This window comes from Xiphophorus hellerii, chromosome 2 (genome assembly GCF_003331165.1).
Source record: "Xiphophorus hellerii strain 12219 chromosome 2, Xiphophorus_hellerii-4.1, whole genome shotgun sequence".
Lineage (NCBI taxonomy): Eukaryota > Metazoa > Chordata > Actinopteri > Cyprinodontiformes > Poeciliidae > Xiphophorus > Xiphophorus hellerii.
In genome coordinates, this window is record NC_045673.1 from 18,334,606 (window position 1) to 18,351,188 (window position 16,583).

General features: G+C 36.9%; 1 protein-coding gene and 1 pseudogene across 2 annotated transcripts in view; one reads left to right on the forward strand and one right to left on the reverse strand.

Annotated features, from left to right (window-relative positions):
- The first annotated feature begins 1,340 nt into the window (after positions 1–1,340).
- On the forward strand, positions 1,341–13,238 carry LOC116710717 (putative sodium-coupled neutral amino acid transporter 8; annotated as a pseudogene).
- Positions 11,823–16,583, reverse strand: part of necab2 (N-terminal EF-hand calcium binding protein 2) — a 104,090-nt gene continuing 99,329 nt past the window's right edge. For both annotated transcript variants that reach the window (XM_032586206.1, XM_032586198.1), the window contains one exon: positions 11,823–16,385. In XM_032586206.1, the coding sequence (XP_032442097.1) occupies positions 16,357–16,385 (29 nt within the window). In that variant the 3' untranslated portion in view covers positions 11,823–16,356. The remainder of the gene's footprint in view (positions 16,386–16,583) is intronic.

Genomic DNA, 16,583 nt, shown 5'->3' on the forward strand with positions numbered 1-16,583 from the left:
CTTCTGCAATAGTCCCGAGATTCATATCTCTACCTCACTCACAGCATTAACAGCGATGAGAGAAAGAAATGTTGTGCCCAGATCTGAAATTTTAGTCAAATACATGGGAGAGAGCCTCAGACAGCCTCAGAAAATCCTGTCGCATGACTTTGCTCTGAAGCACCGTGACAGAAAACCGTACGGTCTAGATAAATTTCGAAAACATTTTACCGGAGCAGGCATGCGTATCAATGTCAGGACCGATTTTGATACCAATCGTGCGATATTTGTGGGCGTGATGGCGATTTCAAAATTATTTTGGGGTGAAAAATTCTCTTCATTTCTCACTCTAGCAGAGCTGCAATCAGTCTGAGGCACACTCTAATTTTAGGAAAAATGAAAAACTTTGGGTCGCTTAGAGACAAATTGTGGACAAACCGTAATTGGTATCGACGAGCCGTCTTCACTTTCGAAGAGATCACGGACGTATCTACAAAATGAAATTTGAATGGCATTTCTACGTGAATTCGTGACGACACAGAAAATCCTCAAAAATAGGGTATTTGTAGGATTTTTCCCATTGACTTATAATGGGGTTTTTTTCGTAGTTTTTTGCGAATTATGTTGCCATGTTAACCCCGAATCCCACCAAAAGTAATAGCTCCAATGGCATTTTCTGCACGTTTTGATACCTCATTTGTAGGTGTGCACGCAGCGGTATGAGCCGCATTAACGGTTACGGAAGAAAAATAAAGAATAAAGAGACCCTTGTTGGGTGTAGAGTAATAGGTTCCTGCCATTGCTTTGCATGGCAGGCCCCAACTATTAGTGAATCCCACTATACATCAAAATTACAAAAGTAAAAATCTAAAATATTATAATACTTATACCCTGGTGTAGCAGATGTAATCCATGAGAGTATTGAAATAAAGAATATAACTGTAGAGAAGATAAATATTACAAAAATAAGTGTAATGGTCATGTTTATAATGACCATCTCGATCAATGTCAGAAAGGACTAGCTTTGATTAGTTCTTTGTTTGTTTACCAACATTAATTACTAATATAATGAACTAATTATATTACTTTGTGTGCATTAAGCTTGCTTTGATGCCCTAGATATTGACTCTTTTAGAATGTCTAGTAGTTCGTAACTCAAACGATGAATTTATCACTTATTGAACAAAAAAAATAAAATAAATCAAGACTTGTAGCATCTTAAAATCACTAGATATAAGATGTTGTTTAACAAAAAAAGTCATAAATTAAAAATCAATGCATCTCATGTTTTGTACACAGGCGTACAATAAATGTTAAGCTTCCGAGCAGTCCCTGAAGGCAGCAGCTGGCCTACAGACAGACCCTCCCCTCTATCCGGGGCTCACCTGGTTCAGTGGGCGGCCGTCGGTGTTCAGAGTGCCGCTCTGGCGGACACCGAATCTCGGCTGTGATTCTTCTGCCGACCCGAGCATGGAAGAGTTAGCTAGGGAGAGCATCAGCCTGCTGGCCTCAACCTCTGCCAAGCCCCCGCTAGACGTGGGGCCCCGGCTGGGCTCCATGGGAGCCGTCTTCATCATGCTGAAGTCCGCTTTGGGCGCCGGACTGCTGAACTTCCCCTGGGCGTTCGCTAGAGCCGGGGGCGTTCGGAGCGCGGTCACCGTGGAGCTGGTGAGAGCGCTCTCATTTTAAGATGCTTAAAAAAATAAGAAAAAAGTGTTGTCTTAAAGGGTTAGAAAGAAGACATTAGTTTAAAAGTAATATTTATCTCTACATGGGGTGACTTTTATAGATATTTCGAATTTCTGATGCAGAATTGTAGGTAAATTAACCTGATTTGTTTCACCTGAGATATCTTTAGCTCTGACTTCAGCTCTATTTAATTTTCTGAAGGAGTTTTTCTGACTCTGTTTTAAGTTTGTTCCCACAATACAAAGAGATTAATGTGCAGCTTGGACATGAATACCATTATTCTTGAACTATATTTATCTTTATTGTGGACTAAATGAAAACTTATCTTATCTTATCTCTGGTTACATGTTTTAAAAGTATCTGTTCTTGTAAAAAGAAATGTTGGATTCTTTGCTCTTCTTGGGAATACATAGCCATCCTTAAAGATGCAAAGGTGAAAAATTATTTGTTGGCCCTGAACTGCTGAAGTACTTTAAATCTAAGCTCTGCATTCAAAACTGAAGTATTTTGTTTTATCTTGGCTGTTCTTCTAACTTGTTTGACTTGCAAAATTATTACATATTGCGTTCAATATAAATGTTCTTTACATTGAACACAAAATTTTAAATTACACATATTGTATTTAGCAGTTAATGCTTAATGTCGCTGTGTTTGAAATAAGGATGTTATTAATTTATTGAAGATATCAGAAAGTTTAAATATTTAAACAAAGTTGTTGGGTAATAATTTGTCTTCTTTGTATAAGAAGATGAAGTGCTATTATCTCTCAAATATTTTTAAATGCAACAACAAGATTAAATTGTTATGTGCAGAACAGAATATTGAAGTGATTTCATCATGTTCTAATTTTACCTCTAAAGGACTAAGTTTGGAAATCTTTTTTGAATGGCTTAAAAAAATCGTTCTGGCAGTATTAGCCTTATCTTTGAAACAGGTGTGACCCCTATTGAAATGAGTTCTTGGGGGGGATTAATACTCTGATAAATACTCCAAAACACTGCAACCAATTTCCCTTACATTCCAAAAAGCTAATACAAAATAGAGAAGTGTTCAGATAATATGCCTGTCTTGATTTCTTTGGGATGGAGGAAGGTGATTTCAGGCAACTTTGTCTGTTTAATACACATTTGATCTCTGATGGTGTACTGGTATGTGACTGGACAGGGGACCTAAATGCAACAAGAGATATTTTTACGGCAAAAACCTAGCAGGTTATAGCAAGGCAAAAGCCTTCTGTTTTCTAGCTCTACCATATGGCTCTTAAGTATTCTGGCTGCTTACCTGAACAGACATGAAACAATTTGCCATACTATAATATACCACAGGTATCTGGAGGCAGATGTATGTACTGGTTATCAGCACTCCCATGGCACTGCCCTCAACCTTATTACACCGTTTTGTTGTTTCATTAGTGATTTATGCTTGCCTGACTGCTAAATATTGCAGAGGTGTCCTGGTGCTTAACTGTTTAATTTGTTTAGTGCTAGATGCTATTTATAGCTAGTTGGTATGAGATGTAATATTAACAAAAACAGATGTGGATTAAGTCTTGTAGATACACCTAAACATAGCAACAGTTGGTTTTTTTAATCTAAAGATGCCTTTTACATCCATATTTTGTCTACAGTAAACTTCTCCATAGCTCTACAAGACATAAAAATCATTGATCTTAATTGGCTTCTGCAAATAAAAAAAAAAAAAAAAAACGAATTTTCTGAAAACTATGGATGATCAAGAATGTGAGTAATTTGATTATTCAAATCATGATATCTTTTCGAAAACATGACATTGCTTCATACTATAATATATGAGGGATTTGTTTGAGGGAAAACAAATCCCTCAAAAGCCAAGTGTTGCAGTCATGCGTTTCTGTCCTCAGATCTCGCTCGTGTTCCTGATCAGTGGCCTGATCATTCTGGGTTATTCCTCCTCTATCAGTCGTCAACACACCTACCAGGCGGTGGTGAAGGAGCTGTGCGGCACGGCCATTGGTCAGTTGTGTGAGATCTGCTTCATCTTCAACCTTTTCATGATCTCTGTGGCCTTTCTGGTCGTAGTGAATGACCAGCTGGAAAAGTGTGAGTAATGATTGTCTTTTTAGGTCTGCACTTCTGCAGCTAATGTTCGTTCCCTTGGTCCAGATGTGTGTTTTTCTTTAAGTTTGGTGACAATTGTATTCATACTTAGTGAGATAATTGCATTGTTTTAGGACTGCTATATGACTGCATATCAGCTTATTATTGATTTATAATATAGCCAATTTGGATCATGAACATCTTGTCAGGATAATTATAGTAAATGTAGCAGCATATTTAAAGTAAACATGCGTAAAACATGTAAATAGTCAAGCAACACTAAAGTGACAAATTAGCTTGAGGAAAAGATGAGACTTTCTCTATGAAATTCAGTTTTATTTTTTCCCCCAAATTCCTCTTTCCATTTTTCTTTTTCTGAAATTGCACCTGTTCCATTCTAACTGTATTTAATAACCCAAAATGTGCGTAATTATGGAGTGATTGAAAACAATTCAACAAATCAATAGTCAAAGTTATTTATATTTACTATTGTTCAAGTTTTATAGATGTAACAAAGTGCTGTGATTGAGCAAAACAGTTAATGATTTTTTTTTCGAAGTATTTAATTGTTTCAGCGTTATTGTTTTATTATGTCCAAAACAAAAATCTCACAATTTTAATATTTAATATTATTATTATTATTACAGGTACATCTTAATAAATTAGGATACTGTGTGAAAGTGCAAATATTTCTTGCCATTCATCACAAAAGAGTGAAACTCATATATTATACAGAATCATCACGCAAAGATCTATACCAAGTCTTTGTTTCTTATAATCTTGATGATTAGTGATAAAGAATATTAAACATTTTCACAATATTTTTTGAAATGTACCACTATGATGCCAATCTAACTTGCTTGAGGATGACAGAGGTATCATCACTTTCTTCAGATTATCACATTGAATAAAACTTTCTTGTGATTTAATGTCTTTTTGTGCCCTCTTTAGTTGGACCAGATGCAGTGTTCAGAATTAATCAGAATTCTTCACTACAGTCTATATTTGCCCAGGCACAATGAAATAACAACCTCTGAGAAATTTCAAATTATTAAGATAATAAAATAGATATTTTGTCTAACATAATTTAAGCGATTGTTACTCATGCTTAACAGAGACTCAAAATAAACATCTTAATGAAATATGCATCCTAAACTTTTGTTTTTGTATCTGATTTCTGTCCTTTAGTAGTGCAACACTCTGTATGAGCTGGTGACTGCTCTGCCAAAATCTGAGATGCCCTATCATTTTTACACTGACCACCGATTTGCCCTAGTTCTGCTCTGCTTCTTCCTCATCATGCCAATGTCCATCCCCAAGGAGATCGCCATCCAAAAATACACCAGGTTGTGTAATTTATCTCCTTTTTAAGTAATTTTCTTTTCCATAGGACCACAGATGTGGCTCAAACAACAGTTACCAACTGAAGCAATGTAAATAATTAACAAAGGATGCCCTAATGCAGTATTGTCAGCCTAAAACATGTTTTCTTGGTCCTCTCATAGTGTTCTGGGTACTGTAGCTGCAACCTACCTGACAGTATCCATACTCATAAAGTACTTCACCATGCCGAATGTTCCAGATCACAGAAGCCCTTTCTACTCCAGTGGGTACGTGACACACATCCGTTATTTGAGCTATCTTTAACTTGGTTTAACCATAAATCTCCTTAGAATCTAAATCAGACATCACTGTTTAAACTCTCTCCATCACTGACTTACTTGCCCATTACATTGAGCTATATGTCAGTTGTGAAATATTACTAAATGCAGTGCAGGAAGGACTCTACGAAGATTAATATCTCATGTCACTGAATCCATTTGTGGTCATGGATGGGATCTGAAAGTTTAGTTGTTGAGAGGAGGGTGTCTGGTTTGGGAACTTCAGGGTTTCATCTTTGCTTTTTACTGATTATGCAGCTCTGTTGGTTTCTTTGGGTCATAATTTTCAGTGTGGTTTGGAGCGTTTCACAGCATGTGACCATAGATCTTGATCAGAAAAAGGCCTGCTCCTGCTGGGTGGGGGTATATAAGTGCCTTGTTTATGAGTTTTGGTAGGATGGAGTGAGAGATGGGCAGATGGATTGGGGCTTTTTCTTCCGTAATGCAGGAGGTGCTCAGGTTTGTTGTGGTAGAGAAAGAGCTGAACCAAAAAGCAAAACAGGAAATATGATGACTCAAAGAATGAGATTCTGGATATCTTCAGATGGTTATACTTGGCTTCTAAAGATGGAGTAAGGACAAGAGTAGGAAGATGAATGGCTATGGGGAGGAACATCATTAAATGTGCTGATTATAACAAAAACTCCAGATAAAGTCTTGATGTGTTCACAGGACTGGCGCCTGGGAATCGATGTTCAGCGTGATCCCAACCATCTGCTTTGGTTTCCAGGTGAGTTCAACAATTTGCTTTAGTTTTTTCAGGACCATTTGAGACTGGTTTCACATGTCAGGCATCAGGGTATTGCAAAACTGTGGATCACTCTGTGCAGCTGTGTGTTCTGTATTTCAGTAAAGAAGTTGCCTTTAATTCTTGTATATTGATTTGGAAGTTTGCGCTTTCTCAGAAAAGTGTTTCCATACAGTGTAAGGTTAGCAGGTTGACCTTCTCTGTCAACTTTGTAATGTTTAATATTGCAGAGTGTGAGCTCGGAGCTCATTCTGTCAGTCTGAAGGAGGACGGATTTATGTTCAACTGCCCAGCTTGCCCTTGTAACCCCTGAAGGCTGCTGTCAGTAGGATCTAATAAAGCCAAAGGAAAGTGCAACTCAATTGATACATTTCTTCTCACACTAACACTCTGTCAGGGTGAGTGATTGCTGTGCAGAGAGTTGAAAAAAGAGCTGATGAGGTCCTGATCTAAGGGGAAGGGACGAATAGAGAAGGGAGATTTTAAAGCAGCTGATGGCAGCTGGGACAGGAGTGAGAATCCTGAAATCTTGATGGCTTAACTCTGAGATGTTCGTGAACTCTGAGCTTTCCTTTAACTCTTGACTCCATGCTGGAATCACATCAGCAACATGGTTTCATACAGTATGATGATCTACAAGTTATGTCCCCGGTGGAAAGAAACCAGTGCCCCAGGTTGGTGACTTAAAACCGTTTCTTATTATGCTGGATTTAATAACGTCGAGTGTAGCAGTATTATAGTCATGCATTCTATTATATAATTACCAAGTGTGTGATAGCTTAGGTTACAGAGCCGAATTTCATATCTTAACTGCATCGTATTAAAGGTTGGAGAATTACTTTACAATGTTTCAGCATGAACTTTCATTACAGAGTGGACAAGGGCTAATTAAACTTTATTGCTTACTTGAAGAAAAAGTCTTTTGAATAAAAACATGGTCAAGAAATTTCTCTCGGCCATAAAGGGTGCTACTGTAGACTGAATTTAATTTTAGTTTGACATGCTGGGGAGTTTTGTCATTCAGTTCAACTCTTTAGCAGATAGATTTAAAAAGAGAAACGTAATTTGGATGTTCATTCTAGGTTATTGTGATCCTGTAACCTTTTCAACTGATTGTTCAACATATCATAAGAGGAGTTTCTCTTCTTGCAGTGCCATGAGGCTTCCATCGCCATCTACAGCAGCATGGAGAACCAGCGGCTTTCTCACTGGGCCTTTGTCTCTGTGGTTGCGATGATTATCTGTCTCATTATTTACTCCCTCACAGGTCAGATCACCTTCTGTTTCACCTGTGACTTTTCCTCCCCCCCCCCATAACACAACAGTGAACTTATAGAGGCATCGTTCCTTGGTTTTTGCTTTAGGGGTTTACGGGATACCTGACATTTGGAAAGACTGTGGCTCCGGATATTTTAATGTCGTACTCCAGTCATGACAAACTCATGCTCGTTGCCAGACTGCTGTTTGGAGTCTCCATCATCACCATCTATCCTATCATCGTGTTGCTGGGCAGGTCAGCCAGTGTTGCTTTTAAAACCAGTGTGAGCCTCTCTTGGCTATAATTTCAACCAGGAATTTCCTGTCCATACAATTGTTACTTACTGGATAGTTTCTCTATTTTGGGGCCGTTCTCTAATCCAGAGAGATGGCCCTTCAGCAGATTAGCGGCTTCTTTCCTCTGTGACTCTCCAAACTCAATCTGACTTCTCTCTTCTGTACACATTTTGTTGTGTCTATCAAGTCTCATTATGTATTTTAATGTTGTGTTTGGCTACATTGCGTTTTGAACACATCAGATCAGTGATTCAGGACCCTCTGCTGAGTCGGTGGAGGAGACGGGACGAGGCGCTGATGGTGAAGTTTGAATGTCGCAGCCGATGGGTTCTGACAGTTCTGTGGATAATGACGACGCTGCTCATTGCTGTGTTTGTACCAGACATCAGTAAAGTTATCAGTGTCATTGGAGGAATCAGTGCCTTTTTCATCTTTATATTCCCAGGTAGAGATCTTGTCATGTAGGGACGTTCAATAAAACCAGTTGCTGTTCTGTTAAAGAGTGTGTGTGTTTGTTTCTACAGGACTCTGTTTGATGTTTGCCATGCAATCTGAGCCAGTATCCTGCAAGACCAGGTGAGGACAAGCTTCATCTAAATGTTAATGAATTTAACTGTGAATTAATCTGAATACTCATCAGTTTAAGCTGCTGTTTTTTTATCATTCCCTGTAGTGAGTCAACATAATTTGATTAGATCTGTGCAAACCCAAAGCAGAGCTAAAACCAATAAATAAAAGAAAGTGCCAACACCTAGTGTAGAGGGACAACCAGTTAATACATCAGTATTTATTATTTCTTACTATCCAAAAAAATATGGTTTCAGTTTTAGCTCTTTTTGAATTCTTATTATTGCTTAATTTCTACTGAGCCTCAATGAATTGGTTCAGCTTGTCTGCAAAAGAAAATAAAAACTAAAATAAATACAAAAATGTTTGTTTTTTTTTTTTTTAGCTTAAGCACCTTATAGGTAAAAAAAAAAAAAATAGTTTACATATATGAAAATAAATGTGGCAGTATTATGGAAAAATAATACTTTATTTGCAGTATTTTGGTCTGTGTATGTGTGAAGATATTTTAAAATATTTTAAACGTCCCATTTTCTTTTTCAATACCCCCCCCCCAAGACTGAATTTAAATGCTGAAAAACTCAGGTGACAGCGTTTCATTCTTGAAAAACACTTGCATTACAGTACAAACAATTTCTTTTTAGGTGATTGATGAATATTAAACTTAATATTTTTAAACAATCATCCACTGTTTTATAACTATTGGGTTGCCGTGGTAACGGGTCCAGAAGGGCATCCCGGATAACCCTCCTCAGCACTTTCTAGCTCATTCTTGAAATGTCCCAAGTTGTTTCTGGGCCTCACGGGATATGATGGTCCCTCCAGCGAGTTCCGGGTCAGCCCCAGAGACTCCTCCCAGTGGGATGCGTCAGGAGAAATTGCATCTTGATCTTGTAGTTGTGATCCAAATCTCATGGCTATGAAGGAGATTCAGGAAGATGGACACATAAATACAGAGCTTTGAGTCTACTTGTTGGTCTCTACAGCGGTCTGTAGTGAAATCAAATACAATTTAATTATATTAATTTATTAATAATATGAATAAATATTAAATTTAATTATATTTTATATTTAGTTAATGTTGGATAAATTGTATTTTTAGTAATTATCAAATATTCGTTGTATCATGTAGTCTTGTAGTTACATTTAGATAATGTTTCTGTGTGTTAAATAACTTTGATTCCTTCCTGTGACTTCCTTGAGATGCCATCAGCAAAGCCTGGGAGATAGCGGAGACAACTCTTCTAGCAGAGTTTATTGCCCAGCAATAAACTCTGCTCTCCTGAGTGATATACAACTTGTTTTACTCAACGCCGGTCGTGTCTGGTACTCGACTGGAGCAAGAAGGATTTAGATTGTAGATAACATGTGTCTAAATAGTAAAAGTCATTAGCGCTGCAACTAAGTGATAAATTGTTTTTGCCCCTCCCTTTTAGAAGTTGCAAAGCGCCCAATGTACGAGAGTTTCTGAGAGTAATAAAAAGAGAGGAGCGGCCAGATGTGTTTCAGAGCGGTAGGAGATTTGTAACTGAAAGCACATCTCTGTCCGTTCTCCTCGCGAGAAACAAAGAATCTAACTCTCTTGTCTTTCCTGTGTTTGTTTAAATTGTCTCTAATAGGTATTTAGACCTGACAGTTAAATTAAATCATATTTAATTAAACTAAGATTTAATGGAATCTTATGCAGGCAAAAATCCCCACAAACTTGTAGAACATTTTGTGGATAATTGTAGATCTTCTTAATACATTTCTAAAATTAACCACAACTAGGCATTGATTGCCAGTATTTTGTCAACAGTTAATCTGCCAGTACAGAGGACATGTATACATGAGCATCTTAATGTAATTGAAGGTTTGTAGTTGTATTGATCATGTTTAAAAGTTTTCTCTACCCAGCTGTGGATATTCTGTCATGAAATGTAAACTTGTATACTGATGTATTTTTATTTTTTTTTTCCAATTCTTTCCAGAATCACCCTTACCATTTGGGGAGCAGTTACCCTGATCTGTGGAGCCTTTATTTTTGGTCAAAGCACCACCGTCGCTGTCATGGAGCTCCTTGGAAAGATCTGAGCTCTCAGGGAACCTTCTGTGAATAAGTCTGAACTGTTTTGCTCCTCCTGAGGTCAGTTGTGACTCTTGAGTGACGGACAACAGAAGCTGAATACTGAGGACACACACACATACATGCCTACAGCTTTCAGCTCAATGCTTTCAATGCACTGGGACACAGCCAGTAAAACGGTGCTGTCGAAGATTCTTTTTTTTTTATGTGAATGTATCGATTACAACTGCACTGTGACAAAAAAAACAACTTTCTGCTACTGTGTCCATGACTGAGTGAAAGTGTTTTCTTGCTATTTGTTGATGCTGTTGTTGAGCACTGTTTTTATTCATTTTATCAAGAAGGGGTCCAAACTTCAGTTACACCCATCATATTTTTCTTTGCCAATTTAGATTTCTGATTGTAGGCCTATCCTGCCAGGACCATAGAAGGAAAAAGAGAAAATGTCGTGTAGGTTTTTTTTGAAAGAAATAGTTTAGCAGAATTCATAGAAAATGAAAAAAAATATCCAGTCATCCCCATCCGTGCATCAAAACATGCAATTCATATTTATCTGATTTATTAAATTAAAAAGTGCGTCAAAATACATGGGGTTTATTGATATGACTGGCATTTGCCTTTTGATCACCTGTCAGGGCCAACCAGGGCAAAACTAGCCTTTTCATTGATTGGTACAAATAATTGCTCAAGTCTAAATTAATTAGCAAAAAAATGTAATACAATTAAAAGACAAGTGAATGGTTTTTAATTAGCACAGATTTAAGAATGAATGTGTTAGTGGGAATATTTCCAGGACTTCTGATTAAATACTAAAAAACAATTTTCAAATTATTACATTTTTTGGGCTAAAGTGTAATTCAGCCCCATGTTCAAAAGAGAATTTCCTTTCTGGCCAGGAACCAGAACCTAGTGTTTGTGGAAATTGGCAGTAGGTCGTTAGTTGGCTGGGGAAAAACTTTAGCCTGCTAATCTCTGAAAGGCTTTCAGTGCAGTTAAATAACACTCTTCAAATAGGAGTGGCCCGTTATAAGGTCACACCACAGCATTGTCCAAAACTTGTGATTATTTGTGTGTGTGTGGTTGTTACTCAGAGGTGGACCTGCTGCTTTGCTTTGGACTATTATCCTGATGCATAACCCAAGCGCCTTGAGCTTAAGGTCACAATCTGATGTTGTGACTTTGTCCTTCAAGTTTCCCTGTCTGGTTAGTCCACAGAATATTTTTCCAGGTGTCTTTGGGATAATCAGAATGCTTTCACAAAATCTGAGAACAATCTTAGTTAGTGGTTTAAAATGTCAATCATAATAAATTGATCTTGCTGTAAATTTTAGGAAAGAATTACTAAGCATTTTTAAGTAGCCTTGATGTGAATTCTTGGTTCACAGTTAATTTCTTTTATTACAACTGATAAAAACAAGTTGAATAACCAGCTGTGATCAACTCCCCACCCTTTCTAATTCAAAAACTCCCAACAATACAATTTGCAGCTTTATAGTTTTATTGAATTGTATCACTCTACATCATCTAGAATTTCAACAAGATATTCTTCAAAGACCAAAGATCATACTTGCATCCCTGCAATAAGTCTCTACATTTGAAGAGAAAGCAGTTTTACTGAAACATACATTAAGAATTAATATTTCATCAAACATTGCCATAAAAGTGATAATTCATTCTTTTATGTCATCTTTCTTATATATGTATTTATATAATACATTTTTAGTCTGTTTTCTTCATAGGAATACTAGAAAATAAATAAGGTAAGAAATGCACAAAACCTATTGAAGGAGTAGCATGGCCTAATACTACATTACTGGACATTCAGTTGACATGCACTCAATAGAAGGATAGAAAAGAACACCGCCATAGAAAGGAAGAGTTATGGCCTTGATGTCTGATATTTTGGCAAATTCCTGATTGGCTTTTTGTATCGATTGACGACAGACTCTGATAACAGCAACATCAGATCTGTTTTTGTTTGTTATTTTTCTTTCCTGCAGCTAACATTCACGCCATACTGGTGTGAAACAGTTCAACGGCATAACTCTTTCATTGTATGACAAAGCACTGAGGAGGAGGTGGGAGAAGGGTGGAAAAAGAACACAGTCTCAGGGACATTCAGGAATGTATTAACAGGAAACAGTACTCATATATTTTTTTTTACCTCTAAATCATCATCAACTTTCAACCCCAAGAAAGAATCCTCGATTAGACTGCATGGGCTGCGCTGAACACTGTAAAGCTTATGGCTTTCAGTAAGCTGTAGGTAAACACCAATTCATGTGATATGGCTTCGTTTTTACTGGAGTACTTCAACTTATAGAAAGCAAACATGATTCATGTTTTGATTAATTTCTACTTTAAACTGTGAGAAGTTAAAAGACTTCCTGTGGAGACTTAATCAAAACGACCATTTTTACTTTTTTTGGGGTGGGGGCTTAAAATGATTTAATGCACAGCAAAGATTAAATACAACGCTGCTAAAATTGAGCAAATTGGGAAGGCATTGTTTTACGCTGGGAATGCATTGTAACCAAATAACTGCTTGAAAACCTTACAGCAAATGAAAAACAAAATGGGTTTAAAAACTACATATTTAAAATGACATGTTTAGACTTATCAATCGTTACAGTCTCCATTTCCTCAAACAAATAAGGACTGTTTGAGTTAAAAAAAATTAATCTCCATTGTGACTGAAATTGATGATTCTTCTTTAGCTTTCCAGCTAGATTGTTCATGTTTCCATTAATGTAGGCATAGCAGCTCGGGCAGCTCAATTAATCAATTATTATTAATTAATTTAGAGTCTTTGTGTCTCAATGTTGGACGGTAGTTTGCGGGATGGATACAAATATTTTTACTGACGCTTTCAACATTGCCAGAGTGGCATCAACGGATACGAAAAAGTATTTATTTTGATACAAAAAACTTAACTCCTTGGCGTCTGTATGAATTATGATTTGCTTTAGTAACTTGTAGAAACTCATGCCATTCAGAAGAGGAGTTTAAATGTTAAGTTGTTGAGGTATGCAATCAGCTGTTAGATGCAATGCATTGTCGTATGAAAGGCTATAAATTGGTCAAGAATAAGGAGTCAAATGTTGGTATGTTAAAGTTAGGCTCAGACTAGCAGAGGAACCACAAGTAGGTTTAATGTTGGATCAGCATTAAAAATGTGTAACTCTAAGCAATGCAAGTAAAAATGAATCATATGATTCATTTTATCCTGATATCGATATATCCCAAGATATCGATAGGACAATACACCCAGGACACAGATAAATGTGTTCCTGAAAAAATATTTTGCTTTCCTGTTTATTTTAATTTTGTTTGTTCATATTTATGTGTAGTCAGACAACAGCTTCGTTTTATCTGTTGGAGCACACTGAGCTCTCAGCCACTGTTTACATTGTGCTTTCTGTCATTAGCTTTAAGTCTGCTTTATGGCAAGGTTCAAAGTTGTCACTGAATAAGGTTTGTTAGTATTTATTAGTACTGTAAATTTTATTCCTTAAAACATTTTAATATGGATGTGAAACCAAATTGGCACGCACTTTTGTGAATTGGAAAGTAGGGTGTACTACAGAGTCACGGTTTCAGCAATGTTAATACCTACTGTTAACGAGGGAGAAAAAATACTTTTAAAGATGGCTGCTCTAAACTTTGAATGACTTCAAAAATGGCACCTAATTTCTAACTATTCAATAGGCCCAGTTCTTCTCTAAAAACACCATTTTATAGCTCAAGAGATCAAAACCTCTGCAGGGTCCCTTTAAACCTCTGAGGTTACTGAAAACAATTCACACATGTCTGTATTAGAAATCCACAGTAATAAAAGTATTTCGGCAGCTGGATATTATTATTCTGCAAGTCCTAGAGTCCTGACTCTGCTCAGGGCAGCCCAGCGCCCTAAAAGACGGACTTGGTGCTGGATTGACAGAAGTGCCAGTGAGGATTGATTCCCAACTTTCTACTACTGACGCTCTTGGATAGGAAGCAGAAGTGCAGGTGAAAGTGAGTCAAACAAGGACTGAAGTGGAAGCCAATGGCAATACTATTGATTTCTAAATACTTTCATGTTGGTCACTATATAAACTTTTTTTTAATTTTATTTTTTTACATTGTGCTTTTTTAGTCTGATTGCTTTACAATGGTGACGGTTTCCAAGTGGCCTAATTAGACTCCCCGAAAATCAGAAAAAACCTTAGACTCCTCTGTCTTCATATAATTACAATTTTCATTTAACAGCTGAATGTTTAAGTGAAGCATTGTATATTCTGTGGCCAAAACACCCATGCAGGTATGTAAACTCTTGTATCAGGGTGGTTTTGTGATAATGCCATAGTAACTGCACTTACTGATTTTTCATACAAAAAGTGAAATACATATTGTGAATGTGATTATATGTCAAGGAAACTGGTTATTTTTCTACAATATTCATGGACAAATTTCAAGTGCATTTCACACAAGCTTGTTTACTTGAAATCAAAGGTCCAGCAAATGTTCAAAACCAGCTCCATGTTTTTTTTTAATGTTTAAGGCTTTAAATCAGACTTTGTCACAGATTTTAAACAAACTGAAGAGAAACTGCTGCACCCCCTGAATCCACTTTCACCGAGAAAGAATTTATACCATATCACTGAGACGTGTCAATAAATACAAATATAATCAGAATAGAACACCGTTTTACTATGTACAACCTCTGCTAGTCAGTCACCACTAATATGAGCTACCCATCACCAATTGTAGACCAAGGCAAAAAGTAGACCAAGTGAGTTGCATGAAAAGCAGCAAGGTGCTTCACTTTTTCTTTCTCCAAAATCTTTGTCCCAACAAAAATAAACTCTGCTCATAAATTAAGGAAATAAAACAAAGCCATATGAAAAACAATGAATAGAAGGTTATCGCTGAATCTTTGTGAAAAGATTTTCTGGCTAGCTCCTTTCAGGGTCTGTCTCACCACAAGATGACTGCTGTTTTGTTGCTCAGGTGTGTATTTATTTACTCACTTACACCCACAGCAGCCATTATTTATCAGAATGCTCCTTAAAAAAAGAAGCCTGATTTTTTTTCAAATAGACATTTTTAAGGCTGCTCTGCTGAAGCATGACAATTAAGAGTACTTAACTGTGGATACAAATTAGACAATTTAAATCCCATTTACAATATGTAGCAACTGTTGAAAATCTGACATGCAGCATCCCTAAAACTAGTTCCTGGGCTGTATGCATGGAAGAAATTTGATGCTCTCTAAAGTAAGATGGACTTGGAAGCTGTGCATACTGCAGTGTTTTTGGGATGTTATTGTGTAGTATCTGGAGCAGTAAAACCAACTGGTCTGTCATCATTTTTTCTTACATGAAACAAACACAAGTCTTATATCAATACAGCATTGCAAAAAGCCATTTGATGTGAGCTTGGTGGGAGCTACTGGAGTTTGATTTTTATATTGTCCTAATTTTCTTTTGAATAGTTTCCAGTTGCATAACCTTAACTAGAGAGGCAGCTATCAGATGCTTGCATTTTTCCTGAGAGTGCAAACTAAATTGACATTTATGGCTGCTGATGGTCCTAATCAGTGAGCTTAAAATGGCCAAGGTGAGGGTAATGTTTTCAGAAATGTAGAGTTAGCTGCAACTTGTTAAAGAAGGTTAGCAGGATGAGCAGTTTATGGTGACACCATCATAAAGTGTTGTAAAAAAAAATAATGCCAATGTATAATCCAAAAACAGACTTTGCTACATGACTTACAACCTCATAATCCTTGCTACATAAACTCTACCTCAAAGTGGCTCAGAGCTACTTTAAGCATCAAATCATCCCATTGCAAACATGTTTTGTATTCTCACATTAAATTGAACAGTTTTCTCTACAGATGATGCCCTTCCTTTGCACTATGTAAACATGTACTTACAAAAAGAGTTAAAGGATAAAGGGAGGAGGAGGGACAGTAAACAGGTTGGAATAAAAGAAAGTGTCCAGGAGGAGTCTTGGCGTGTAGTCGGACCATCTTCATGCTCAATCCCTGTTCACGCTGCACCAGGCGGCTGCAGAAAGAAATAAGGAAGAAGCTTTGAGACTGGGAAAGTTATTCAAGGTATGATGAGAAACTAGCCTGACAAGTGATGTCTTGAAGATGAGTTTTATTCAAATTGTTCAAAAATAGCCATGTTGTTAGTCAACAACTGAATAGTGAAGATTCAGATCAAAACGGGCTGATTAAGCATCAAGTCTATTACTGCACT